This window comes from Hemitrygon akajei, chromosome 23, assembly GCF_048418815.1.
Source record: "Hemitrygon akajei chromosome 23, sHemAka1.3, whole genome shotgun sequence".
In the NCBI taxonomy this organism is placed as follows: domain Eukaryota; kingdom Metazoa; phylum Chordata; class Chondrichthyes; order Myliobatiformes; family Dasyatidae; genus Hemitrygon; species Hemitrygon akajei.
This window is the reverse complement of record NC_133146.1, coordinates 14,515,451-14,541,127: the sequence shown is the minus strand read 5'-3', so window position 1 is coordinate 14,541,127 and position 25,677 is coordinate 14,515,451. Positions and strand designations below refer to the sequence as shown.

General features: G+C 49.5%; 1 protein-coding gene across 3 annotated transcripts in view; it reads right to left on the bottom strand.

Moving 5' to 3' along the window:
* Positions 1-25,677, bottom strand: part of LOC140715178 (slit homolog 1 protein-like) — a 322,282-nt gene that overhangs the window by 45,301 nt on the left and 251,304 nt on the right. For 2 of the 3 annotated variants that reach the window (XM_073026998.1, XM_073026997.1), the window contains exons 31-37: positions 24,231-24,324; positions 22,765-22,905; positions 15,439-15,670; positions 12,012-12,142; positions 9,902-10,056; positions 8,802-9,090; positions 6,654-6,865 (exon numbers count right to left, since the gene is read on the bottom strand). In XM_073026998.1, the coding sequence (XP_072883099.1) occupies positions 6,654-6,865; positions 8,802-9,090; positions 9,902-10,056; positions 12,012-12,142; positions 15,439-15,670; positions 22,765-22,905; positions 24,231-24,324 (1,254 nt within the window). Of the gene's footprint in view, positions 1-1,412; positions 1,797-6,653; positions 6,866-8,801; positions 9,091-9,901; positions 10,057-12,011; positions 12,143-15,438; positions 15,671-22,764; positions 22,906-24,230; positions 24,325-25,677 lie in introns of those variants that run through there. The other variant, XM_073026996.1, reaches the window with a different exon arrangement.

Sequence of the window (25,677 nt, the reverse complement as noted above, 5' to 3'; positions counted from 1 at the left end):
TCCCATCACACACTCCCAGGACAGGGACAGCACGGGTTAGATACAGAGTGAAGCTCCCTCTACGCTGTCCCATCACACACTCCCAGGACAGGGACAGCACGGGTTAGATACAGAGTGAAGCTCCCTCTACACCGTCCCATCACACACTCCCAGGACAGGGACAGCACGGGTTAGATACAGAGTGAAGCTCCCTCTACACCGTCCCATCACACACTCCCAGGACAGGGACAGCACGGGTTAGATACAGAGTGAAGCTCCCTCTACACTGTCCCATCACCCACTCCCAGGACAGGGACAGCACGGGTTAGATACAGAGTGAAGCTCCCTCTACACTGTCCCATCACACACTCCCAGGGCAGGGACAGCACGGGTTAGATACAGAGTGAAGCTCCCTCTACACTGTCCCATCACACACTCCCAGGACAGGGGCAGCACGGGTTAGATACAAAGTGAATCTACACTGTCCCATCACACACTCCCAGGACAGGGACAGCACGGGTTAGATACAGAGTGAAGCTCCCTCTACACTGTCCCATCACACACTCCCAGGACAGGGACAGCACGGGTTAGATACAGAGTGAAGCTCCCTCTACACCGTCCCATCACACACTCCCAGGACAGGGACAGCACGGGTTAGATACAGAGTGAAGCTCCCTCTACACCGTCCCATCACACACTCCCAGGACAGGGACAGCACGGGTTAGATACAGAGTGAAGCTCCCTCTACACCGTCCCATCACACACTCCCAGGACAGGGACAGCACGGGTTAGATACAGAGTGAAGCTCCCTCTACACCGTCCCATCACACACTCCCAGGACAGGGACAGCACGGGTTAGATACAGAGTGAAGCTCCCTCTACACTGTCCCATCATACACTCCCAGGACAGGGACAGCACGGGTTAGATACAGAGTGAAGCTCCCTCTACACTGTCCCATCACACACTCCCAGGACAGGGACAGCACGGGTTAGATACAGAGTGAAGCTCCCTCTACACATCCCTGTAAACTCTGGAACAATCCTAGGTTGCTCTGGTAGTGTGGATTTCTGACCCTCTCCTTTATTATAGTATTCTTCAAAGTAAAATCTCTTTCAATACCAAATAATTTTTCCAGAGAGAGGATTAATGCTTGTATAGCGAGCTTGATCCAAGAAGAGTTACCCAAGACCTCCCTCTCTACCCATCCAACTCACCCTCCCTCTTACAGTGACCATCAACCCCGCGGCAGGTATGAAAGTGAGACCAGATGGAGAATGTGTCGGCTAAATTCAGCCCCTCTGCTACAACCCAGCTGCTGCCCTGCTCCCCACTCAAGGCCCATCTCCCAATGCACCTTTTGGCATGCTCCAATTCTGTTGACGTAACATGGTGGTCCTGGTTCTCTCCCGCTAAATGTATATTTCTACCTTGTGCCAGGAGGAATTTCTGTTGCCTTTTATTGTTGCTGTTTTAAACAAGTCTCATACAAACACACCACTGTCCTTTTGAGATGCGTTGCCGCCACGTATGGGTGGGTGGGTTTGTTTCGATGTACAGCGGGTGCCCGGCGCAGGTCAAGCCTATGGGCACTGTGCGCAGCCGCACCTAACGCTTCTCTCCACTTCTTCTGTGAAGGACGAGCCATCACTGCACTCAAAGGCGTAGTTTCGCCGCTTGACCTTCAGCGGGACGCAGCAACCCCCTTGACACGACCCTTGGCACTCTACCCAGGATAGCTGCCGGGTGCTCTGGCAAATGGTGTATCCCCTCTGTAGCTGGTAATAATCCCGGGTGGGCACCCCTCGGCACTCCGCCTCTGCAGTGGATGGTCGGTGGAGGGGGAGGGGGGATGGGTGTGGGGGTGTGGAGGAGGAAGGGGGGAGAGAAAAAGAGAATCGGTCAGCGCTGAGTGCTGGTTGTGGGATGCCAGGGGAGGATACTCCATGTGTGAGTATGCCTGCTCACCTCAGGATCAGTGATCACCAGGGGCGCAGTCACTGGACTGGCATCCACTGAGCCTCAGTCATGAGTTCAAATCCCACCCAGGACACTTGGCATGTTCTGATTCAATCTCAAATAGAGATAATTCTACTTTTAAAATTAATCAACATCTAATACATATTCTAGGGGCAAGACTTTTTTTGGCAAGGCAACACCTGGTTCCCTTTGCAGCTCGACCTGCTACAGAGTCAGTCTCTTGTGACAATAGGTTGTGAGAGCTAAGGTTTTCTCTCTGCAGCAAAGGAGGATGGGAGGAATCTTGATTGACGTGTATTAGATAAGACATGACAGATCGAGTGGACAGCCAGAGACTTTTTCCCCAGGGTGAAAATGGCTAATAACAGGGGGCATTATCATAAGGTGATTGGAAGAAAATATAGGGAAGATGTTAGACGTAGGTTTTTTGTTTTACGCAGTGAGTGGAACACCCTGCCAGAGAAGGTGGTGGAGGAAGATACATTAGGGACATTTAAGAGACTCTTAGATAAGCACATGGATGAAAGAAAAGTGGAGGGCTATGGGGTTAAGAAAGGATTGGCACAACATCATGAGCCAAAGGGCCTGTATTGTGCAGTACCATTCTACGGTCCAACGTGATCCCACGGTGCCGACTAAGGGTCTTTGATTTGAAATATTAACTCCAAACCTCCCCACAGATAATGCCTGCCCTGCTGAGTATTTCAACCACTTATGTTTCAGATTCCCAGCATTGGCAGATTTTTTGATTTACGTTCACACGGTAGAATGCTCACGGATACAGATCCAATGACAACGCATAAACAGCACGAGATTTCCATATCAGCACGATGTAGAGAGGGGAATGTCAGATGGCACAGTATAGAGGGAGCTTCACTCTGTATCTAACCCGTGCTGTCCCTGTCCTGGGAGTGTGTGATGGGACAGCATAGAGGGAGTTTCACTCTGTATCTAACCCGTGCTGTCCCTGTCCTGGGAGTGTGTGATGGGACAGTGTAGAGGGAGATTCACTCTGTATCTAACCCGTGCTGTCCCTGTCCTGGGAGTGTGTGATGGGACAGTGTAGAGGGAGATTCACTCTGTATCTAACCCGTGCTGTCCCTGTCCTGGGAGTGTGTGATGGGACAGTGTAGAGGGAGATTCACTCTGTATCTAACCCGTGCTGTCCCTGTCCTGGGAGTGTGTGATGGGACAGTGTAGAGGGAGCTTCACTCTGTATCTAACCCGTGCTGTCCCTGTCCTGGGAGTGTGTGATGGGACAGTGTAGAGGGAGCTTCACTCTGTATCTAACCCGTGCTGTCCCTGTCCTGGGAGTGTGTGATGGGACAGTGTAGAGGGAGATTCACTCTGTATCTAACCCGTGCTGTCCCTGTCCTGGGAGTGTGTGATGGGACAGTGTAGAGGGAGATTCACTCTGTATCTAACCCGTGCTGTCCCTGTCCTGGGAGTGTGTGATGGGACAGTGTAGAGGGAAATTCACTCTGTATCTAACCCGTGCTGTCCCTACCCTGGGAGTGTGTGATGGGACAGTGTAGAGGGAGCTTCACTCTGTATCTAACCCGTGCTGTCCCTGTCCTGGGAGTGTGTGATGGGACAGTGAAGAGGGAGCTTCACTCTGTATCTAACCCGTGCTGTCCCTGTCCTGGGAGTGTGTGATGGGACAGTGTAGAGGGAGCTTCACTCTGTATCTAACCCGTGATGTCCCTATCCTGGGAGTGTGTGATGGGACAGTGAAGAGGGAGCTTCACTCTGTATCTAACCCGTGCTGTCCCTGTCCTGGGAGTGTGTGATGGGACAGTGAAGAGGGAGCTTCACTCTGTATCTAACCCGTGCTGTCCCTGTCCTGGGAGTGTGTGATGGGACAGTGTAGAGGGAGCTTCACTCTGTATCTAACCCGTGCTGTCCCTGTCCTGGGAGTGTGTGATGGGACAGTGAAGTGGGAGCTTCACTCTGTATCTAACCCGTGCTGTCCCTGTCCTGGGAGTGTGTGATGGGACAGTGAAGTGGGAGCTTCACTCTGTATCTAACCCGTGCTGTCCCTGTCCTGGGAGTGTGTGATGGGACAGTGTAGAGGGAGCTTCACTCTGTATCTAACCCGTGCTGTCCCTGTCCTGGGAGTGTGTGATGGGACAGTGTAGAGGGAGCTTCACTCTGTATCTAACCCGTGCTGTCCCTGTCCTGGGAGTGTGTGATGGGACAGTGTAGAGGGAGCTTCACTCTGTATCTAACCCGTGCTGTCCCTGTCCTGGGAGTGTGTGATGGGACAGTGTAGAGGGAGCTTCACTCTGTATCTAACCCGTGCTGTCCCTGTCCTGGGAGTGTGTGATGGGACAGTGTAGTGGGAGCTTCACTCTGCATCCTTCTTCTCTATCAGATATTCATTGAAATGAAAATACACAAATTTTCACTCTAAAATTACAAAATTACTTTTGAGAGAATGATGGTAAATCCCTGTATTCATCTATTGTTATGTTACTGGAACCAAGACAGGGCAGAGAGATATCTCAGCTGAGCCAACTCTGCTGAAATGCAGAGTTATTAGTATTCACATTAATAATCAGTCCGGTAACCACAGGGGCCCTGGACACAGGGGATCTCCACAGACCTGTCCACTTGTTCTGCTGCAATAGGCCATTCAGCCCCACATACATTCAATCAGATCTCAGCTGACTCATACATTATGTGCCCATGTCCAGCATCCTTTTAACCACAGAATCAAAGAATGTTTTGAGTACAAGAGGAGACTAGTCGGCCCATTGACTTAATGCTGGCTCCTGGCTCCTGGTTCCATTCCACCACCCTGATCCCAGCTCTCTTGAGAATTATACCTACAACCAATGAAGGTCTGGAAAAATGTGATGATTTGATGAAGGGTCTTGGCCTGAAACGTCAACTGTTTATTCCCCTCCATAGATGCTGAGTTCCTCTAGCATTTTGTGTGCATTGACCTGACATTTGATATTATTTCCTTTAGGTCAAATTTTAAAATTGTGTGTTTCAGACCTCATCTCAGTCTCCTCTGTTTGGAGGGGAACATTCTTGGCATTTCCAAACCAGAGCTGGAATCTCTTCTCCTGGTACCATTCATCTCAAGGGTACTGAATCGTTCTTGAACCACATGTGTACACAGCCCTTCAACAGTGGTTAGCCAATATCTTGTTCCAAAATCTAAACCAAGGCCTCCTGTGCTCAACCTTTGGAAACACCAAAGCGTCTCAGAATGGCGATGGCTTCCTGAGAGATGGGGCAAGTTCCTGATTCCTACGTCCTGGTTCTCCCTCAGTTTTCTGTACTGTGCCTCCCCCGATGTAACACTGTCTGAGTACTGCTCCTCCCATAGTACAGCACTCACACAATGCTGCCCCGCTTTCTGTAATGCCTCTCTCTCAGAACCAATCCTTCCACTTTCGACGTTCCCTTTGGGTGACGGTAGGGGGTCCATGCCATAAAAATCTTGGGAACCCCTGCAACTGCCATTCCTACAACATGACATTTAACAGTTTGTAATTTTGGTCAGCCTGCTGTAGGAACGATGTTACTAAATTGGAAAAAGTACAAAAAAAATTTAAAGGATGTTGCAAGGACTTGAGGATTGAGATTATAGGGAGCAGTTGGACAGAGTAAGATTTTTGGAATGTGGTAGAATGGGGGTGATCTTACAGAGGTGAATAAGCTTCTGAGATTAATGTACACACTCATTTTCCTAAGGGTGTGGAATCAAGGACTAGAGGGCATTGGTTTAAGGCAGGGGTTGCCAACCTGGGGACCATGGGCCCTCTGTTAATGGTAGGAGTCCATGGTTTGGAATCCCTGGTTTTAAATGACAGGGGAAAGATTTCATTGGAACTGGAGGGACAACGTTTGTTATTCAGGGAGACTGGGTGCATATATGGACTGAACAGCCATATATGGAAGTGGTTGAGGCAAACACAAGAGCAGTTAAGGTAGCTGGATTGGAAAGGTTTAAAGAGGGATACAGGCCAAACATGGGCAAATGGGACAATCCTAGATGGGAAACTTAGTCAACATGGACCAGTTCAGTCAGTTTCCATGTTGTACAATTCTATGAAAAACACGCACAAAATGCTTGAGGAACCCGGCCGGACAGGCAACATCTATGAAGGGGAATAAACGGTCGACATTTCGGGCCAAGACCTTCATGACGACTGGAAAGGAAGGGGACAGAAGACTGAATATGGTGGGAGACGGGGAAGGAGTACAATCTGTCACATGATTGGTGAGACCAGGTGAGGGGAAAGGTGAGTGGGGGAGGGGGGTGAAATAAGAACCTGGGAATGGATAGGTGGGAGAGGTAAAGGGCTGAAGAAGATGATTCACCTACTAGCTTGTACTCCTTCCCCTCCTCTAGTTTCTGCCCCTTTCCTTTCCCATCCTGAGGAAGGGTCTCAGCCCAATACATGAACTGTTTATTCTTCTCCATAGATACTGCCTGCCCTGTCGAGTTCCTCTAGCATTTCGTGTGTGCGTTGCTCAAGATTTCCAGCATCTGCAGAACCTTTTGTATTTATGACTCTAGGAAAGCAAACGTAACAACACTGTTATTAATCAGAGATTACAGTATGCCCTTACAGTACCTCTGATCTTTAAACACCCCTGTGTGAGTGTACTAGGATTACAGAGATCCCGGAACACTGGCACCTTGCAGTGCTCCAGTCTGTCCGCATAGAGTGCTTACCTTGGTCACAGAGACTGCCCGTGAAGCCACTCTCACACTCGCACACTGCCTCGCCCAGCTCCGAGATCTGACACCGCCCCCGCTGGCACGGCAGGCTCTTACAGGGGTTGAACAGCTCTTCCTGCTGGTTACACAAGGTTCCCCTGTGCCCCGCATCGCACTCACACCGGTAGGTAACCACGTCGAGCGGCACACACCTCCCATGCAAGCACCTGCCAAACAGGACACACACAGTGAGCTGTGGGACAGTGCAGAAGGAGCTTTACTCTCTGTTTAACTTGCGCTGTCCCTGTCCTGGGAGTGTGTGAATGGACAGTGTAGAGGGGATATCATTCTGTATCTAACCTGCGCTGTCCCTGTCCTGGGAGTGTGTGATGGGACAGTGTAGAGGGAGATTCACTCTGTATCTAACCCGTGCTGTCCCTGTCCTGGGACTGTGTGATGGGACAGTGTAGAGGGAGATTCACTCTGTATCTAACCCGTGCTGTCCCTGTCCTGGGAGTGTGTGATGGGACAGTGTAGAGGGAGCTTCACTCTGTATCTAACCTGTGCTGTCCCTGTCCTGGGAGTGTGCGATAGGACAGTGTAGAGGGAGATTCACTCTGTATCTAACCTGTGCTGTCCCTGTCCTGGGAGTGTGCAATGGGACAGTGTAGAGGGATCTTCACTCTGTATCTAACCCGTGCTGTCCCTGTCCTGGGAGTGTGTGATGGGACAGTGTAGAGGGAGCTTCACTCTGTATCTAACCCGTGCTGTCCCTGTCCTGGGAGTGTGTGATGGGACAGTGTAGAGGGAGCTTCACTCTGTATCTAACCTGTGCTGTCCCTGTCCTGGGAGTGTGTGATGGGACAGTGTAGAGGGAGCTTCACTCTGTATCTAACCCGTGCTGTCCCTGTCCTGGGAGTGTGTGATGGGACAGTGTAGAGGGAGATTCACTCTGTATCTCAGTCTGTGTGAATTGGGATCATAAGATCGTAAGATACGGGAGTAGAATTGGGCTGATTGGTCCATTGAGTCTGCTTCACCTTTTGACTATGGCTGATTTATTTTCCCTCTAAACCCCATTTTCCTGCCTTCTTCCCATATCCTTTGATGGCCTGACTAATTAAGTAACTATCATCCTCCACTTTAAATATACCTAACGATTCAGCCTCCAGTCGTCTGTGGCAATGAAATCCACAGATACGCCACCCCCTAAAAAAAGTTCCTCTTCATCTCTGACTTAAAGGGTCACCCTGATATTCTGAGGCTGTCCTAGACTCTCCCATAGTTGGAAGCATCCACTCTAACCTCCACTCTAGGCCTTTCTGCATCTGGTAGGATTCCATTCGGTTCCCCCCGATCCATCAAATCTGAGAAGAGTCTCGTCAGTTGTGGCACGCTGTGTTGGCGCTGGAATCATGGCGACAGTCATGGGCTGTCCCCAGCACACTTAAGGACGGTGTTTCTCGTTGCGTGTTTTGTGGTAACAAATAAAGCTAAAGACCTTTAATCTCTCAAGGCCCAGATTTTCATAAATCAGTGTACCGAGTAAACCAGTGGGACGTAATGTTGAAGCTGAGTAAGACGCTACTGAGGGCAAATCTGGAGCATTGTGTGCAGTTGTGGTCGCCCTACCTACAGGAAAGATCAAAGATGTTGACAGAGTACAGAAAAAATTTACAAGGATGTTGCTGGGACTTGACCGCCTGAGTTATAGGGAAAGGTGAATAGATAAGGACTTTACTCCTCGGAGTGCAGGAGAATGAGGGGGGATTTGATGGAGGCATACAAAATTATGAGGTGTATGGAGAGGCAGAGGTTGGATAAGACCAGAACTAGAGGTCAAAGGTTTAGGATGAAAGGTGAAGTATTTAAGGGGAACTTGGTAACTAGCTCAGCCTGAAAGTGCTGCGAGTGTGGAATGAGCTGCCAGAAGAAGTGGATACGAGTTTGACTGCAATATTTAAAAGTTTGGATAATGATATGGACGTGAGGGGTGTGGTGGGATTCAGGTGTATGCCGATGGGACGAGGCAGATTAATGGTTTGACATGGAATACGTGGGCTGAGGGGCCCGTATCCTGTGCTCTTTGACTATCAATGGGAACAGCTGAGAAGCGCACCTTAACCAGCATGAGTTTGCGCACTTTGTGACTCCATCACTCACTTGTGCCCCCGGCAGGGGTCGGTCAGTGGCTGGTCACACCGGGGTCCCAGCCAGCCGGCCTCACAGTGACAGACGGGCCCCGAGCCGGCTCTGGGCTGGCAGATGCCGTGGACGCAGATGATCTTCCGGCAAGGCTCGCAGCCCGGCACCACGCCGGCCTTCCGTTGCGTCTTGGTGAAGTCCTGGAGCTCGTTGTTGATGTACAAGTTCTGGATACAGCCGTGGAAGCTGGAGCTGTTCTGCAGCTGCCAGAGGCGGAACGCCGCCGAGTTGACGTCCACAGGCATCCCTGGGGAAATGGGCAGAGGACCCGGTCGGGCAGAGTCGGCTCAACCCTCAGCGCCCACCCCAGACCTGACCCACAGCGTCCCGGCCACACCCAAATCACCGTCGCAGTTTCCCAGCCCACTCATCAACCGCCACAGCATCCCGGGACCTCGCCTCCCCAGGTCTTCCCAGGGCCGTGGGGTGTCGGACAGAGGGGAGGGCAGGAGAGGGGATGTCCTGGGTTGGGGAGTGTGGGGACAAAGGGAAGAAACAGGGAGTGGGGAGGACTGGAGTCTCGGGAGGGTGCAGGGAGTGGGGTAAATAATGGGGGGGCATAAACTACAAAGAGCAGGGTGATGCAGAGTGAGGGGTAGGGATTGCAGAGAGGGAGCGGGGCAGGGACAGGGGAGGGATGGAAGGAATGGAGGGAAGTGAGGGAAGCGGTGAGGGTATGGAGAGGTGAGGTGCAGGTTGAAAGAATGGACCTGAGAAAGTGAGGTGAGGGAGTAGGAGAAGGGAGTGCTGTAGTGAACAAGGGAATGGAGGAGGGGAGGTGGTGGAGGAAATGGACAGTAGGAGGAGGAGGGAATGGAGGAGGGGGAGATGGAGGAGGGGTTGGTGGAGGAGGGTACGTAGAGGAGTGGGTGAAGAAAGGGGGAGAGGTAGAGGGTATGGAGAGGTAGACGGGTGCACAGGAGGAAATGATGGAGGAAGGAGAAGGAGGGAGAGGTGGAAGAGGCAGTGGCTTGAGAAAGGGAGGTGAGGATAGAGAGGTAGTGGATGAGGTGGAGGAGCCGAGGATGAGCCAGTTGCCCGTAGCTTCCCATCATTACCTCCGATGTACAGGGGTGTCTCGCGGTTCTGTGCGGACTGTTTGACAGAGCTCTCCATGCTCTTGGGGGCCCCCCCGTCGATGGAGAGGTTGACCATCTGGTCTAAGGTCAGGATCTCCACGGTGTGGAACTGTCCATCATTGATGGTCTCCAGGCTGCAGGGACACAGAGACAGAGTCAGTAACCAACAATTTTGCTCCCCTTCCCCTCCCACACACAAACAAACAAGCAGGTGGATTAATGACAAGGGCTGTAGCTTTAGATTCACTGGCGAGGCAAACGTTGCTGGGATCTGGAAAGACTGCAGAGGCTGAGTTGTCTTCTTATCAGCTGACACGTCACATTCCTTGTCAAAGTTCTCGCTCTCTATTAAGACCATAAGACCTAAGGGCATCGAGTCTGCTTTACCATTCAATCGTGGTTTATCGTCCCTCTGAATCCCACTCTCCCGCCTTCTCCATGTAACCTGTGATACCCCTACTAATCAAGAACCTATTAATCTCTGCTTTAAATATACCCAATGACTTGGCTTCTAAAGCAGTCTGCGGCAATCAATTCCACAGATTCACCATCCTCTGGCTAAAAAAAATTCCTCCTCATCTCTGTTCTAAAGGGACATCCTTCTATTCTGAGTCTGTGCCCTCTGGACCTATACTCCCCATTATAGGAAACATCCTCTCCATGCCCACTCTATCGAGCATTTCAATATTCAGTAGGTTTTAATGAGATTCCCCATCATTGTTCTAAACTCCAGAGAGTACAAGCTCAGAGCCATCATACACTCCTCATATGTTAACCCTTTCATTACTTGGATCATTCTCGAGAACCTCCACTGGACCCTCTCCAACGCTGGCACATCCTTCCTTAGGTAAGGGGCCCAAAACTACTCACAATACTCCAAGCGCAGTGTAGCCAGTGCCTTGTAAAGTCTCAGCATTACATCATTGTTTTTATATTCTAGTTCTCTCAAAATGAATGCCAGCACTGCATTTACCTTCCTTACCAACGTCTCAACCTGCAAATGAAACTGAGTACCCTGCACAAGGAGTCCCAATGCCCTTACCTCACAGATTCTGTAACCTGTTTTCTCTCTAACTGCCCCCCCCCCACTGATCTTATCCCCAAGGTAACCCTGACCTCACCCTGTTGGCGATAGTCTCTTCATTCCGTCGTAACCTCTAACTTCCCTTCAACTTGAAACTAACTTTTCTCTCTTCCAGTGCTAGCAAAGGATGACCCACATTAAGTGTTGACTCCGCTTTTCCCCCTCTACAGCCGCTGCCCGACCTACTGAGTGTGTTGAGGGTTTAGTTGCCTGTTCCCCGTGTTCCTCCCCAGGACAGAGAACACGTGAGGCAAGAAGGGCCAACTGCCGAATGTGGGTTTCAGTAGGGAACTGTGATGCCTCCTGCAGACGATTGTATCCACTGCCAAGATTAAGTGTTCGACATGGCCACGTGGAAGAGTTTGGCAGTGAGAGGGAGGAGGAGGAGGAGATGAAACAAGTCCACGAGTCTGCTGCAGGCCGGAAGCCTGGAGATAGCCTACACTGGGGTTGGAGGACTGTGTGTGTGAGGAGGTGGCGGAGAGAGGAGGGAAGAAATGTGCTTGTTTTGCTGTTACTGTGTTGTGGCTCGTCTTGTTCGTGGATAAGCTACGTTGGCGCTGAAATGTGTGGTCCCCAGCACATCATTAGGTTGAGTCGGTTGTCAACGCAAACAATGCATTTCACTCTATGTTTTGATGTACTGTTTGTTTATTGAGAAACAGCGCAGAAGGGGCCCCTTCCAGCCCTTTGAGGTGACACCACACTGCAATCCCCCGCTTTAAGCTGAGCCTAATTGATAATGTCCAATTAACCTATCCACCAGAGCTCTTTGAACAGTGGGAGGAAACCCGGGCACGCGGTCACGGGGTGAACATACAAACTCCTCACAGGCAGCGGCGGCAATTGAACCCGGGTCATCTGTACTGTGAAGCGTTGCGCTAACCACTAGGCCCCCATGTGTGATAAACAAATCTGAATGTGACCAGAGGAGAGGAAGGCAGCTGACTGGACGGTCCCCGGGATGGGTAATGGCTGCGAATGCTCCCGGCCTCACGGCGTTACCTGTAGATAGCAGAGCTGGGATCGCTCCCAGGGTCGTGGCTGACGCGCACGCGGCCCTGGTAAAGCTCAACTGCAATGTGATCGTTGTCTCCGTTGTACAGCAAGATCCCGTTATCTTCTGCAGTGGACACCTGCAAGGGGGAATAAACACCCGGGTATTATTAGTGATACCCCGCTGTTGAGACAGCCTTCAGAAGGGGAACTCGGAACCTGGTCCCACCAGCCTCTCCGACCGTTTGCCCAGACCAAATGTCACCTCCCCACTCGATGACTACTCGCAACTCCAGCCCACGTCCTCTCTTCACCGACCTGCCTGATCCCGGGCATGGTCTTCACATCTCCTCCACCATTTCTGAATGGAAGGGGGTGAGGGGGACAAAAGGGGAGGGCAGTGGGGAAGGCCAGCAGGAGAAATACCCAGGAGATGCACATGTGTACATGAGCCCCTTACAGCACCAGAAATTCCGAAGCCCCCAACAAGCATCTCATGAACAAGACCCTCATCCTCAAGACGACCACAGGAAGCTCTGGTCCACTCCCCTGAAGCCATAATGTGTACGGCCAAAACTTAACTTTCCTCCAGAAGCTTGTTTCTTCTGCTCCAGATTCCAGCATCTGCTCTCTCTATCATGGACTTGTTTCCTGTGGTGTTTTTTTTTTTGCACTAATGTCTCGTTTTGCACAATCTTTTTACCTCACGGTCTTGCAGAGTTACTGTATATATAATTAATATTCTGAATCTGAATCTGTATGCCTGCAATGCTGTTGAAAGCAAGTTTACTTCACTGTTCTTGTGCACATGAACAATAAACCTGACTTGGAATTGTGTCCTGGAGCCTTCGATCCCACACCACCAGGCTCAGGAATAGCTATTACCCTGCGATCATCAGGTTCCTGAACCAGCGGGAATAACTTCACTCACCACTACTCTGACTGATTCCATAACCTACAGACTGATTTTCAAGGACTCTTTACAACTCATGTTCTGTGTATTACTTTTATTTCCACTGCTTGTCTTCTTCTCTTGCACGTGGGTTTGATAGCCCTAGATGGACATGGACAGGGTGCTTCCAATAGTGAGGGAGTCCAGGACCAGAGGGCATAGCCTCAGAACAGAAGGACAGCCCTTTTGAACGGAGATTAGGAGGAACTTCTTTACCCAGAGGGTGGTGAATTTGTAGAGTTCATTGTCACAGATGGCTGTGAAGGCCAAGTCATTCAGAATATTTAAAGCAAAGGTTGGTAGGTTCTTGGTTAGTCAGGGCATCAAAGGTTATGGGGAGAAGGCAGGAGAATGAAGTTGAGAGGGATAATAAACATGATGGAATAGTGGAGCTGATTCGATGGTCTGATTCTACTCCCATTTCTTATGGCTGTTTGCTATTCTTTGTTTGTAGGTTTTTGTAGAATTCTGTTGTATTTTTTTAAATGCCTGCAAGAAAATGAATCTCACAGTACTATATGGTAACTACTTTGGTATTAAATCTACTTTGAACTTTGGAACTTTTTCCCTGAATCTCTCTGCCATCTCCTGTGCTCCTTGAAGCACTCAGAGCTTCCAGTCATAAACACGAGAGATTCTGCAGATGCTGGAAATCCAAAGCAACACACACAAAATGTTGGAGCAACTCAAGCAGGCCAGGCAACATCTAGGCAAAGGAATAAACCGTCGATGCTTCAGGCTGAGACCTCCCCTGGTGAAGGGTCTTGGTCCAAAATGTCGACTGTTTATTCCGCTCCCTAGACACTGCCTGACCTGCTGAGTTCCTCCAGCATCTTCTGTGTATGTTGAAGCTTCTGGTAGCCCTTCTATAATTCAAAGTTCAAAGTCAATTTATTATCAAATTACAAATATGTTGTCACATACATTCATCTTTTTGCAGGCATTCACAGGAAAATAAAGAAATACAATAGAATTTATGGGAAAAAACTATAAATAACTATGACTGACAAACAGCCAATATGCAGAAGACAAATCATGCAGATCAGCCGTGGATGGTCTCAAGCCCGCTGCGAGAGGAGGAGCTATAGTGAACCCATCCCTTAAAAAAAACAGCGCTATAGAAACACTAAAAGCCTCAACCTTGAGAGAGGAAAGATCTTTGAAGATGGCCTACACCTGGAGACAACCTGAAGGTCTGGGCCAGGACAGAAGACTCTGGTGAGCTGCCATAGCCGGCCTGTGTCCCAGTGGGCTGAGGAAGAAGAGGAAATGAATAACAGAAAGGACACGAGTTGTAGAGTCCTTGAAAGTGAGCCTGCAGGTTATGGAATCAGGTCAGCGTCGAGGTGAGTGAAGTTTTCCACGCTGGTTCAGGAGCCTGATGGTTGTGGGGTAGTAACTGTTCCTAGACCCGGTGGTGTGGGACCTAGGGCTCCTGTACCTCCCGCCCAGTGGCAGTCATGAGAAAAGATCCTGGCCTGGACGGTGGGGGTCCTTGATGATGGATTCTGCTTTCTTGTGGCAGTGCTGCTTGCAAATGTACAAAATAGTGGGGAGGATTTTGCCTGTGATGGGCTGTGCTGTGTCCAACACTGTTTGAGAACTTCTCTGTTCCTGGGCATTGGTGATTGGTGATTGATTGATGCAACCAGTTAGGATACCCTTCACTGTTATAAGCTTGTCAAAGTGTTAGATGATATGCTCGTAACGGGCTTCACATAGCAATGTTCCCATGAAACACCTCCGGAACCCTTTCTTGACTCTAAAAATGCAACCTGTGACCGCTATACACTTAGTGACCACTTTAATAGGTATCTCCTGTACCTAATAAAGTGGTCACTGAGTGTATTTTTGTGATCTTCTGCTGCTGTAGCCCATCCACTTCAAGGTTCAACATGTAGTGTATTCAGGAATGCTCTTCTTTGAGTTAATGTTATTAATGTTACTTGAGTTACTGTCACCCTCCAGTCAGTTTGAAGCAGTCTGGTCATTCTCCTCTGACAAGGCCTTTTCTCTCACAGAACTGCTGCTCACTGGATATTTTCTTGTTTTTACACCATTCGCTGTACGCTACAAACATGGTTGTGTGTGAAAATCCCAGGAAATCAGCAGTTTCTGAGATACTCAGACCACCCCGTCTGGCACCATTCTACAGTCAAAGTCACTTAGATCACATTTCTTCCACATTCTGATGTTTGGTCTGAACAACAACTGAATCTCTTGACCATGTCTGCATGCTTTTTATGCATTGAGTTGCTGTCACGTGATTGGCTGATTACATATTTACATTAATGAGCAGATGTACAGGTGTACCTCGTAAAGTAGCTGCTGAGTGTAAAGATGGTGTTTAATTTATGTTTTCCAGTGAATGGAGCTTATGTATGCTATTTCCCTGCAATGCCGCTGCAAATAAGCTTCTTGTTGTACCTGGACTTTGCATATGACAATAAATTCAACTTTGAGTTCGGCCCTGACGCGGGTTACCTGAAGAGAGATGTTCGCCTGAGGCCAGTTCTTCAGCTCGGTAAACTGCAGGTACGAGTCTCGATCCACAAAATTGACGCTGACCAACTTGTCGCAGCGGGCCCCCCCGAAGCCGGGGAGGCACTGGCACAGGGCGCTATCGCTCACGCACTGCCCGCCGTTGAGGCAGTCCTGCGGCCGGCACTGGACGGGGGGGAGGGAGGCAGCCGAAGGGAGCTCACAGAAATGGCCACTGGGTGGAGACAGAGAGACACGGCCAGAAATAGAGGGGGGAATGAACATACAATATAGAACAGTACAGTGCAGCAGAGGCCCTTCAACCCACAATGTTGTGTCCTAATCTACTCCAGGATCAACCCAATGCTTCCATCTCACACAGCCTTTCATCCATGTGCCTGTCTCTCAAATCTCCCTAATGTACCACCACCCCTGGCAGCGTGTTCCACACACCTACCGATCTGTGTAAAAATACCTATCTCAGACATCCCCCCTATACTTTCCTCCAATCACCTCCACATTATGCCCTCTGGTATTATTTGTTTCCACCCTGGGAAAAGGCACTGGCTGTCCACTCAATTTATGCCTCTTCTCATTTTATGCTCCTCTATCCAAAGTTGTACTGGTTAGTAGGTTAATTGGTCATTTTAACTTGTCCCGTGATTAGACCGGGATTAAATTGGGGGATTGCTGGGCAGCGTAGCTCAAAGTGTCACAAGGGCCTATTCCGTGATGTATAAATAATTATCCAAATAGAAAAACTTAGCTCACTCAAAGTATCCTCATAAGGCACGCTCTCTAATGCAGGTAGCATCCTGGTAACTCTCCTCTGCACCCTCTCTAAAGCCTCAACATCTTTCCTATCAGGAGTGCCGTTCCCTCTCAGCCGCGCAGGCGCATGGCCGCACGGTAACTGCAATGCTCCCGCGCACGTAACCTGTGCTGCCGCACAGATGGTACTTGTTTTTGTATAGTATTTTATTAAAGTGCCGTGCAAACATTTCCTGCTAAGAGTAGTGGCTGGTCCGCTCAGCTGTGAAAATAATTAGAGGGAGAATTGATCCTGAGGCGACCAGAACTGAAAACAATATTCCAAGTGTGGTCAAACCAAGGTTTTATAGAGCTGGAACATTATCTCGCAGCTCTTGAACTCAATCCCTCGACTAATTAAGACCATTACACCACATGCCTTCTTAACCACCCTATCAACTTGCATTGCAACTTTGAGGGATCTATGGCTGTGGACTCCAAAATCTCCTTATTCCTCCGCACTGACAAGAATCCTGCCATTAACACTGGATCACACACAAAATGCTGGAGGAACTCAGCAGGCCAGGCAGCATCGATGGAAAAGAGTAAACAGTCAGCGCTTCGGGCCGAGACCCTTCATCGGGACTGGAAAAAAGAGATGAGAGGTCAGAGTAGGAAGGTGGGGGGGGAGGGGAGGAAAAATACAAGATGGAAGGTGATGGGTGAAACCAGGAGAGGAGGAGAGGTGAAGTAAAGAGCTGGAAAGTTGGTTGATGAAAGAGATCAAGACTGGAGAAGGGGGAATCTGATAGGAGAGGACGGAAGGCCACGGAAGAAAAGACGGAAGGAGCACCAGAGAGGGGCGATGGGCAGGTAAGGGGATAGGTGAGAGAGGGAGAAGGGAATGGGGAATGATGGTGGGGGGGGGCCAATTACAGGATGTTCATGTCATCAGGTTGGAGGCTTTCTCTTTCACCACTCGACTTCCCAGCTCTTTACTTCACCTTCCCCTCTCCGTGTTATCACCCAAAGCCTTGTACTTCCTCCTCCCCTCCCCCTCACCTTCTTACTCCGACTTCTCCTCTCTTATTTTCCAAATCCTGATGGATAGTCTGGGCCTGAAACGTCGACTGCTTACTCTTTCGAATAGATGTCACCTGACCTGCTGAGTTCCTCCAGCGTTTTGTGTGTGTTGCTCTGGATTTCCAGCACCTGCAGATTTTCTCCCTGTATTCTGGCTTCTAGTTCAGGTTTACAAAGTGTATGCCTTCACACTTTTCCGGGGCACTGTATTGAGCGGGAAGCAGTTTAAACGCACACTGCAGCCAACTAATGCACCCACCTGCCCGTGGCCACAGCCAGCAAAGAAAAGATCATTCATGGCTGACTTTCATCTGCTAACAAAGCAGCTCCTCACAGCATCAAAGAGCCAGAACTCTGGTGCTGTCTTGGTGTGTGGAGTCAGCATGCTCTCCCTGTGACTGTGAGTTTCCCCCAGAGCTCCTCTCATATCCTGTTAGAGGCTGTAATCAGAATTAAAGGGCACGACAGGTTGGACAAAATTGGGGCCGCAGAGGCTGAGGGGAAACCGGACGGAAGTTTTTAAGATGATGGGTGGCACAGACAGTGGTGTTCAGTTGCCGTCACCTGTAAGGAGTTTATATGTTCTGCACGTGACTGTGTAGGTTTCCTCCAGGTGCTCTGGTTTCCTCTCATATTCCAAAAACATACAGATTACTTGTGCAAGTTGTGTGCAGGCTATATTGGCACCAGAGAGTGGTGACACTTGCAGGCTGTCCCCAGCGCACCTTGGATTGAGTTGTCCATCAACACAAATGGCATCTTTCACTCTACGTTTCGATGATCGTTCTTTCTTTCTTTCCGGGTCAGCCTGTCCCATTGTTAACCCTTGCCAAACAGCTGCCGGCACAGATTGTCAGCTGATGTCTGTGGGATCGTGCTCAGAGGACCAGGCCTTTCGGCCCACAGTGCTTGTGCTAAACATGATACCAAATGAAGCTGTCTCCTTCTGCCTGCACGTGATCCCTAGCCCTCCATTCTCGTGTGTCTAACAAAGAGCCTCTTCAAAACAGGTTCACCCTCTTGGCAGCTGTCGGGACAGAAGACACTGCTGGTCTGAGAGGCGGACAGGTCTGCAAGTCAAAGATTGGCATTGAAGCAAAGCCGAGGAGACAGACGTCAGGCAGAGCCGTGGTAGTAGGGGACTCCATACTGAGAGGTACAGAAAGGGGTTTCTGCAGCAACAGGCGGGATTTAAAGATGGTGTGTTGCCTCCCTGATGCCAGGATCCAGGACGTCATGGACCGACTGCAGGGCATCCTCAAGGTTGAAGGTGAACAGCTGGAAGTGGTAGTGCATGTCGGCACAAATGACATCGGGAAGAAGCGGAAAGAAATTCTGCAGCGTGACTTCAGAGAACTCGGAAGAAGGCTGAAAAGCAGGACCTCCAGGGTGGTTATCTCCGGTTTGCTTCCAGTTCCGCATGCCGGTGAGGGCAGGTACAGGGAGATAGGGGATCTGAATGTGTGGCTGAGGAGCTGGTGCAGGAAGCAGGGATTTAGATTCTTGGACCACTGGGATCTGTTTTGGGGTAAGGATGAACTGTACAAAAGGGACAGGTTGCACCTTAACAGGTGGGGGACCAGCATTCTGGCAGGCAGGTTTGCCACTGCTACATGGGTGTGTTTAAACTAAGTGGGGGGGGGGGGGGGAGGAGACGAACTGGAAATATAAGGATGGAGTTAAAGGGAAAGAGAAAATAAGAAAAGTTAAGAAAGACAACAGAATTAATGGGGCAGAAAGCTCAGGAAGGGATCGGAGAGTATGGCCAAGTGAAATAGGGACCAATGTGAGAAGTGAAGGGAGTAATGGATTAAAAGTATTATATATGAATGCACGAAGTATAAGAAATAAAGTGGATGAGCTTGAGGCTCAGTTGGAAATTGGCAAGTATGATGTTGTAGGAATAACAGAGACATGGCTGCAAGAGGACCAGGGCTGGGAAATGAATATTCAAGGGTATACGTCCTATTGAAAGGACAGACAGGTGGGCAGAGGGGGTGGGGTGGCTCTGCTGGTGAGAAATGAAATTCAGTCCCTTGCGAGGGGTGACATAGAATCAGGAGATGTAGAGACAGTATGGATAGAACTGAGAAATTGTAAGGGCAAAAAGACCCTAATGGGAGTTATCTACAGGCCCCAAAACAGTAGCCTGGATATAGGGTGCAAGTTGAATCAAGAGTTAAAATTGGCATGTCGCAAAGGTAATGCTACGGTTGTAATGGGGGATTTCAACATGCAGGTAGACTGGGAAAATCAGGTTGGTACTGGACCCCAAGAAAGGGAGTCTGGAGAAGGCAATTCTGGATTTAGTGTTGTGTAATGAACCGGATTTGATAAGGGAACTCAAGGTAAAGGAGCCATTAGGAGGTAGTGACCATAATATGATAAGTTTTAATCTACAGTTTGAGAGGGAGAAGGGAAAATTGGATGTGTCAGTATTACAGTTGAACAAAGGGGACTATGGAGCCATGAGGGAGGAGCTGGCCAAAGTTGACTGGAAAGATACCCTAGCAGAAAAGACAGTGGAACAACAATGGCAGGTATTTCTGGGAATAATACAGAAGGTGCAGGATCAGTTCATTCCAAAGAGGAAGAAAGATCCTAAGGGGAGTAAGGGGTGACCGTGGCTGACAAGGGAAGTCAAGGACAGTATAAAAATAAAAGAGAAGAAGTATAACATAGCAAAGATGAGCGGGAAGCCAGAGGATTGGGAAACTTTTAAAGAGCAACAGAAGATAACTAAAAAGACAATACGGGGAGAAAAGATGAGGTATGAAGCTAAGCTAGCCAACAATATAAAGGAGGATAGTAAAAGCTTCTTTATGTATGTGAAGAGGAAAAAATTAGTTAAGACCAAAGTTGGGCCCTTGAAGACAGAAACGGGTGAATTTATTATGGGGAACAAGGAAATGGCAGACGAGTTGAACAGGTACTTTGGATCTATCTTCACTAGGGAAGACACAAACAATCTCCCAGATGTAATAGTGGCCAGAGGATCTAGGGTAATGGAGGAACTGAAGGAAATTCACATTAGGCAGGAAATGGTGTTGGGTAGACTGATGGGACTGAAGGCTGATAAATCCCCAGGGCCTGATGGTCTGCATCCCAGGGTACTTGAGGAGGTGGCTCTAGAACTCTTGAACTCATTGGTAATTATTTTCCAATGTACTATAGATTCAGGATCAGTTCCTGTGGATTGGAGGGTAACTAATGTTGTCCCACTTTTTAAGAAAGGAGGGAGAGAGAAAACAGGGAACAATAGACCAGTTAGCCTGACATCAGTGGTGGGGAAGATGCTGGAGTCAGTTATAAAAGATGAAATAGCGGCACATTTGGATAGCAGTAACAGGATCAGTCCGAGTCAGCATGGATTTACGAAGGGGAAATCATGCTTGACTAATCTTCTGGAGTTTTTTGAGAATGTAACTAGGAAAATGGACAAGGGAGAGCCAGTGGATGTAGTGTACCTGGACTTCCAGAAAACCTTTGTTAAGGTCCCACATAGGAGATTAGTGCGCAAAATTAGAGCACATGGTATTGGGGGTAGGGTACTGACATGGATAGAAAATTGGTTGGCAGACAGGAAACAAAGAGTAGGGATTAACAGGTCCCTTTCAGAATGGCAGGCTGTGACTAGTGGGGTACCGCAAGGCTCGGTGCTGGGACCACAACTATTTACAATATACATTAATGATATAGATGAAGGGATTAAAAGTAACATTAGCAAAATTGTGCAGATGACACAAAGCTGGGTGGCAGTGTGAAATGTCAGGAGGATATAATGAGAATGCAGGGTGAATTGGACAGGTTGGGTGAGTGGGCAGATGCATGGCAGATGCAGTTTAATGTGGATAAATGTGAGGTTATCCACTTTGATGGCAAGAACAGGAAGGCAGATTACTACCTGAATGGTGTCAAGTTAGGAAAAGGGGAAGTACAACGAGATCTAGGTGTCCTTGTTCATCAGTCACTGAAAGTAAGTGTGCAGGCAGTGAAGGAAGCTAATGGCATGTTGGCCTTCATAACAAGGGGAGTTGAGTATAGGAGCAAAGAGGTCCTTCTGTAGTTGTACAGGGCCCTGTGAGACCACACCTGGAGTATTGTGTGCAGTTTTGGTCTCCAAATTTGAGGAAGGACATTCTTGCTATTGAGGGAGAGCAGCGTAGGTTCACAAGGTTAATTCCCGGGATGGCGGGACTGTCATATGTTGAAAGATTGGAGCGAACTGGGCTTGTATACACTGGAATTTAGAAGGATGAGAGGAGATCTGATTGCAACATATAAGATTATTAAGGGATTGGACACACTAGAGGCAGGAAACATGTTCCCGATGTTGGGACAGTTTAAGAATAAGGCCTAGGCCATTTAGAACGGATTTCAGGAATAACTTTTTCACCCAGAGAGTTGTGGATCTGTGGAATGCTCTGCCTCAGAAGGCAGTGGAGGCCAATTCTCTGGATGCTTTCAAGAGAGTTAGATAGAGCTCTTAAAGATAGCGGAGTCAAGGGATATGGGAAGAAGGCAGGAACGGGGTACTGATTGTGGATGATCAGCCATGATCACAGTGAATGGCGGTGCTGGCTTGAAGGGCCGAATGGCCTACTCCTGTACCTATTGTCTATAAAAAGCCTCTTAAAGTCCACCTTTTTATCTGCTTTCATCACCGCCCTGGTGGTTCAGAAACTCACCACTCTCTGTAAAAATAAACTTGCCCCACACATCTGCTTTAAGCATTCCCCTCTCAGCTTTAAGTTATGCCCTCTATTATCTGACATTTCTACCTCGGGAAGGAGATTGTCTACCCTATTTACACCCGCATTATTTTGTAAACCTCGTCCAGATGTCCCCTTGGCCTCCAACCCTCCAGAGAGGCGGACCTCCAACTTTGGACTCCGCGCCATGATCGGCACGTCCTGGAGCAAAGCCCAATGGCTGATGGAAGCCTGAAGACTGAGAGTTGGCAGCCAAGGACTGGAGGTCTGGAGGCAGCCCACCCTAGTGTGGGAGTCCTGTCGATGAGTGTGAGTGGGGTAGGGCTTGTTTTGTTGCTTGAGTTGTTCTGCTGAACATTGTGGGCATGCTATGTTGGAGCCAGAATGTGTGGCAACATTTGCGGCCTGCCCCCAGCACATCCTTGTGTGTGTTGGTCATTTAGGCACACTAAATCGTTCGCTTCATGTTTCGATGTACACGGGATAAATAAATCTGAATCTGATCTGAATCGAATAACGACCCAAGATTGTCCAGCCTCTCCTTACAGCTGACACACACTGATACAGGCAAGATCCTGGTGAAACTCGTCTGCACCCTCCCCAAAGCCTCCATTTCATTGTTGTAGCTACTGAAACTGCAATGGTGACCACATTTTGCAAAGCCATTCCTTGCTCGTGTGGTGCTTTGGAGCGGCCTGAACCCGTGACAGATATTACAGGAACTTTCCCACTGCTGAATCACCATGGGCTGTGAGAAACTGCCCAGATGACTGCGACCACTCACCTGTAACCCTCTGAGCACAGGCAGGTGTAACCATCGGCTGTATCCAGACACACGCCGTTCCCCTGACACTGGTGGCCATGACAGTTGTCAATGGCACTGCTGCTGCAGTTCTCTCCCACATCGCCGGAAATGCACTCACACCTAAAAATCACAGAACACGGATTACATCAGGAGACTTGGATTAGGATCATCAGGGGACAAAGGCATAATGCCCCAACAATCTGATACCGAGTTTTGTACTAATCTGCCTCTACACTGTCCCATCACACACTCCCAGGACAGGGACAGCATGGGTTAGATACAGAGTGAAGCTCCCTCTTCACTGTCCCATCACACACTCCCAGGGCAGGGACAGCACGGGTTAGATACAAAGTGAAACTCCCTCTACACTGTCCCATCACACACTTCCAGGACAGGGACAGCACGGGTTAGATACAGAATGAAGCTCCCTCTACACTGTCCCATCACACACTCCCAGGACAGGGACAGCACGGGTTAGATACAGAGTGAAGCTCCCTCTACACTGTCCCATCACACACTCCCAGGACAGGGACAGCACGGGTTAGATACAGAATGAAGCTCCCTCTACACTGTCCCATCACACACTCCCAGGACAGGGACAGCACGGGTTAGATACAGAGTGAAGCTCCCTCTACACTGTCCCATCACTCACTCCCAGGACAGGGACAGCACGGGTTAGATACAGAGTGAAGCTCCCTCTACACTGTCCCATCACACACTCCCAGGACAGGGACAGCACGGGTTAGATACAGAGTGAAGCTCCCTCTACACTGTCCCATCACACACACCCAGGACAGGGACAGCACGGGTTAGATACAGAGTGAAGCTCCCTCTACACTGTCCCATCACACACTCCCAGGACAGGGACAGCACGGGTTAGATACAGAGTGAAGCTCCCTCTACACCGTCCCATCACACACTCCCAGGACAGGGACAGCACGGGTTAGATACAGAGTGAAGCTCCCTCTACACCGTCCCATCACACACTCCCAGGACAGGGACAGCACGGGTTAGATACAGAGTGAAGCTCCCTCTACACTGTCCCATCACACACACCCAGGGCAGGGACAGCACGGGTTAGATACAGAGTGAAGCTCCCTTTACACTGTCCCATCACACACTCCCAGGGCAGGGACAGCACGGGTTAGATACAGAGTGAAGCTCCCTCTACACCGTCCCATCACACACTCCCAGGACTGGGACAGCACGGGTTAGATACAGAGTGAAGCTCCCTCTACGTTGTCCCATCACACACTCCCAGGTCAGGGACAGCACGGGTTAGATACAGGATAAAGCTCCCTTAATTGTGCCTGCAGTTTATTAATTTCAGCGTCACCATCTACCAACCAGTTCAATCTACAGTTTAATAAGATTGGATTCCTTCCTCTCCTGAACTCGCTGTCTCCGAGCTGCGCGGAATAGAGTGACTCCGGCATCTGACCCACCTTGGCCCCTCCACGGTGACTGTGCACTTGCCACCCTCCTGACATGGGTTAGATTCTGGGGCGCAATAGTCCACTGGCTCCTGGCAGTGAACCCCTGTAACCACAACAGAGAACAAGGCTCAGTGACAACAGCCACACACAGCACCCGCAAACCAGAAGCGGCCCGATCTCGGAGGTCGCGGGTTTCGAATCCATTCCTCGGGGCCGCAACAAAATGATCTCTGGTTCAAGTTCAAGTTAACTGTTATCTGACCCTACAACCAAACAAAACAATGTTCCTCTGGACCACGGCGCCCCCCACAAAACACATATCACACACAGCCTATTAAATAAAATATTACCATAAATAAATTAACCAAGAATAATTCAAAATGCATGTAGTACCCAGCACGGGAAAATATAAGCAGCTCGCTATCCTAGTGACGAGATCTCGGTGGCGGCAGGGGAAACACTGGTCTCACAGCGTGAGGGAAGGAGCCATTACCCAGTCTGGCAGTCCTAGACCTGATGCCCCTGTACCTCCTTCCTGATGATGGTGGGTCAAAGAGATTGTGGGACGGGCGCTAGGATCCTCTACATTGCTTCAGCTGCAACGCTGCTGGAAGATGTCACAAAATAGCAGGGAAGGAGAACCTGCTGATTCCTTCAGCGGTGTTTATTGTCCCCTGCAGGGTCTTGCTGTCCGATGCCTGGCAGCTTCTGTACCACACAATGACGCAGCCAGACAGGACACTCTCGGTGCTCCCGTAGAAAGTTGTTAGAATGGCGGCAGTGGGGGAGCTTTGCTGGCCTCAATCTCCTCAGAAAGTGCACACGCTGCTGGACCCTCTCGACTAATGAGGAGGTGTTGACATTGTCTGATACGTGCACACCAAGGAACTTTGCGTTCTTCACTCTCTCCATGGCAGAGACATTGATGTGCAGTGGGGAATGGTCAACATGCGCTTTCAACAGCCCATAATCATCTCTGCAAGCCTGCCGGCCCTTTCTGCCTTGGCAGTGGTTACCGCTTTCTGGAGGGCAAGAGGGATTTAGGAGTGCAGGAGAGGTGTATGTGGGGATGGGAATGGCTGAAGTTCAGTTAATGTTCAAAGAATTTGATCCAAACCTATTCGCCACCTCTAGAGTAAAATACAGGGGATTGTGCTAATTCTTAATTAACACTGTGGTGCTGGTGTCAGTGATGCATGTCGTATAATTACAGTAATTAGCAATTTGCGGTATTCCTTGCCAAGCCTCTAATCAGTTCGAAGTGCAGCGTTCCAAGTGTAACAGAGATAGCACTGTGTGACAGCCTGACATTTGCAGTCACCGCTGACATCCCTTGAATACTACAATCTCAGACATCGGCACCACTGATCCTCAGTGATAGCTTCGCATCACTTCCCGGCTCTGAGCCCAAAACCTCCTGCCCTTTCCTTCCACACCGGTGGTCTCACCTCAGGGG